Source organism: Limulus polyphemus, unplaced genomic scaffold (assembly GCF_000517525.1).
Source record: "Limulus polyphemus unplaced genomic scaffold, Limulus_polyphemus-2.1.2 Scaffold12137, whole genome shotgun sequence".
Classification (NCBI taxonomy): Eukaryota; Metazoa; Arthropoda; class Merostomata; order Xiphosura; family Limulidae; genus Limulus; species Limulus polyphemus.
Window position 1 is genome coordinate 9,283 of NW_013677747.1, and position 3,971 is coordinate 13,253.

General features: G+C 32.2%; 1 protein-coding gene across 1 annotated transcript in view; it reads right to left on the minus strand.

The window, feature by feature from the left end:
• The window catches only part of LOC111083922, an 8,489-nt gene extending 7,123 nt beyond the window's left edge, over positions 1-1,366 (minus strand). The window contains exon 1 of the mRNA XM_022380662.1: positions 1,247-1,366. Coding sequence (XP_022236370.1) covers positions 1,247-1,324 — 78 coding nt within the window. The 5' untranslated portion in view covers positions 1,325-1,366. The remainder of the gene's footprint in view (positions 1-1,246) is intronic.
• Between the last annotated feature and the right edge of the window lie 2,605 nt (positions 1,367-3,971).

Here is a 3,971-nt window from a genome sequence, read left to right on the forward strand (position 1 = left end):
AAAGTACAGAAAGTATCAGTTACTACCCCTTAACAAAACATAAAGTACAGAAAGTATCAGTTACTACCCCTTAACAAAACATAAAGTACAGAAAGTATCAGTTAATACCCCTGAACAAAACATAAAGTACAGAAAGTATCAGTTACTACCCCTTAACAAAATATAAAGTACAGAAAGTATCAGTTACTACCCCTTAACAAAACAGAAAGTACAGAAAGTATCAGTCACTACCCCTTAACAAAACATAAAGTACCGAAAGTATCAGTTACTACCCCTTAACAAAATATAAAGTACAGAAAGTATCAGTTACTACCCCTTAACAAAACAGAAAGTACAGAAAGTATCAGTCACTACCCCTTAACAAAACAGAAAGTATCAGTTACTACCCCCTTAATAAAACATTCACCAAATAATCAATATTTATTCACGAAAGTTATTGATATTTTTTTATACAAGTGTAAAAATTTAATATATAAAAACATCCCAAAAGAATGATGACTGGTGTTAAATGCTTTAACGATTTATCTGTTTGAGTTCTGAAGATACTTGTTATCCCAGATAATTTTGTTTTACATATATTTTTGTCTTATTTATTTATTTTATTTTACAAACTGGAGCCCCCCAGTGGCACAGCGGTATGTCTGCGGACTTACAATCCCCTTATGTAGCTTTGTGCTCAACTACTAACAAACAAACAATACTAACTGAATGAATTGTTTATGGTTCAAGGGTTCATGTCAGAAGAAAGTAGCATAGATTCGGAAAAACAACATTTGCAAATCTTTTGATCTAGACAGGTCCACTATATCTATGAATATTAATATCAAACTTCTTGAATAATGAAATTAATAATTAAATTAGAGCGAAACTAAAAATCAGCCTGGCATTCAGTAAAGCTAACAAAATATACGTTTATCACGTTTCTACTCATGAAGATTAGGGTGCATTATTTTATCAGCTAGGACGACATTTTCGTCCGTAATCCCAATAATATCTCACGAGGTTCGGCCAGCTTATGAGATTTAGGTTAATCCTAAATACATATTAAACTAACAATGCAAAACAATCTTTATAAACTAATTCATTACTGGAAAAATCACTTGCTAAACAACGCCATCTTCATTTACCAACTTGAGTTAAAGTAGAATGTTACAAATATTCTATTCAATTTTTTAGAGCAGTAAATTCTCCATATTCATAGAGCCCAAAAAAGTAAAATAAAGCCTTCCTACTCTAAGCTTCTCACCTGTGTTGGTCTACATTGGAACATCTGGATCGTCAAGACTATTAATAAAACGATCATAACTGCTGCGCCAATTTCCATCTTGATGGAGTAAGATTGATTAATTCTTCAGGAGCTTTGGGATGTCTGATCCTCTAGGTAAGTAAAATGCTGTGTTTTATTTGTTAGTATATATCAGTTGTTTTCAACAAACGTATTCGTAGGGTGCCGCATGACGCCAGCCAATCAAAATTATTCTTGGACACCGGTCCAGTTTTTTGTTATCTTTCATCTGATGTGTCTGTCTTCTTCCTGTGAATGACGTTGGTGCTGACGTTTTCTTGGTAGCGCCTACAGTCGTCATATCCAGCAAAATAAAATAAAAAAAGCGGCAAAGAAATAGAAAAAAAGTGAAGGTAAACGAGATAATAGCCATAAAAACGCAAAGTGTTATCGAACATAAGATTTTGGAGAATGAAACGTTTATTTCCCATTTCGCACTGCAACCACCTCGTTACTGATCACCAATAATCTGGTTGAGCGTGAGAACAATTAAATATAAGCATTATGAGTAACACTATGTTTAAATGAGTAAACTAACATTTAGTTTTATCATGATAAATGTTCTATTCTAAGTTCTAATATGCTTTACCAACGTTATTATTGAACGGAAACGTAGTGTTCGATTGACTAAAACCAATTGAATAATATTTTATTTTATTTTTTTATTGTTTTTAAAATTTCATCTGGACATTTTATGCATTTTATTTCTTATTTGGAATGTACACTTGTTTTTCGAATAACATTTTACAATAAATGTGTGTAATACTTTGAGGGGAAAGGATTCCTATAAGAGGATTATATAAAGTAAAACAAAAGATTGGGAGAAGATGGGACCTTAAGAAACCGATCATTAATTAACTTGCCTAAACTAGAATTTAAAAAAATCTTCGAGACCCGTTGTATTTTGTGAAGAGCCAATTAAAATTTTTTATTCTATAATCTTCACATTTTGACTACAGAGGGCGGTAAAGTTCAGAAAACACTGGAATATCAGGGCAGAAGTAATTGGTTGCGTAAAGACAGTAGGAATTATGAAACCGTGAAAACAGTTACTAAGACTTACAGAAAAGAAAAAAATCTCAGTAAAAGTATTTCCCGAAGAGTGACCTTTGAAGTCACGAAATCGTAGAAAAAATTAATAAAAGAAGGTTTGTTTGTAGTTAAGCACAAAGCTACACAAAGGGCTATCTGTGCTCTGCCCACCACGAGTATCGAAACCCGGTTTCTAGCGTTGTAAGTCCGCAGGCATACCGCTGTGCCACTAGGGGCAATAAAAGAAGGAAAAAGTCTGATATTCCAGTGTCTTCTTATTTGTATTCACAGGTGAATCTTACTGATGTTTTGAGTATGATTCATTATTTTGAGTACGGTAGTACTTAATAGTAGGGATCGACAAGGATTCAAAATAATTAATCCTCAAAATCCACCCTATCGAATTACTAAGCGAAAAACTGACCATTCAAAGAATTGGTTACGACATAGTATGCGTATATATACTAATAACACGCTAAAAAGGTTGCTAATATTTCTGGTATAACAATTCAAAAGTTTCTAAAACAGCAACTTTTTCGTCTACTACCTTCCTACCTGATCACCTCAGCGGGGCTAACTCCTAGACGGCTAAGGCTATAGCTACAAAACTACTCCTACCTACTTGATTGGTCTGTGGGTATCCATTTCTTGATATTACGATAAACATCCATGTATATAAATAGGTACAATATAAATGGCAAACATATCATGCACGTACTTAAATATTTTTTCAACCTAACGGATGTCGCTACATATTGACGGATAGACACATAACAGCTTCTAAAGGTAAAGTATATACTTTATACAGGTACAACATAAAAAGTAAACAAAAAAAGTATTAGAAAATTATGAATTTGAAAATGAAGTAGGGATCCTGCTACAAAAAGTAATGAAAGAAGGATTAAAATCACAATCATAAATTTAGAAAATTTAATCCCTACTTTGGCAGCTTTATACACATATCTGTAGGCCAAAGTAAGGATTACATTTTATACATTTGTGATTGTGGTTTTAATTTTTGTAAAAGTTACAGCTATCAGGGATATGGCTATACTGAAAGTTTATAAATTTTGTGTCCATTCTATGGACATATAAAACTGAACAAGTAAATAGGGAGAAAAAATAAAAATTTTAACAGAAAGTAGGGATCGTTAGTTATTCGTAAAATGTCTATAAGAAGGATTCAAAACATTGTGATCCGTCAACCAAAATAGGGATTGAAAATCGTTTTACAATCCATCCAACTAGTATCACTTTACTTGTTTGTGTACTTTTTATTGAAGCATTTATTTTGTCTTGAATCCTTCTTATAGAAATTTTACGAATAACCAACGCCCTCTACTTTCTGTTAAAATTATAATTTGTTTCCTATTTATAAAATTAAAAGTTCCAGGTGAAAAGTTAAGTTGTTGCAAATGTCGCGGAATATGATAAATCTACGCTAGTTCTGGGTTCATTGTTACTAAACGAGGGGTAAGGAGGATCTAAGATCATTTTATTTGTAAATTTTTAGTTTATTTGTAAATACATACATCGGAAACATTATTTTTTCTTCTTTTATTTTATCAATTATCAATAAAATAGCCAGAACTTGTATAATACGTATATATATATTAGATCTACGAGTGAACAATGCCACGAAAAAGTGAACGAG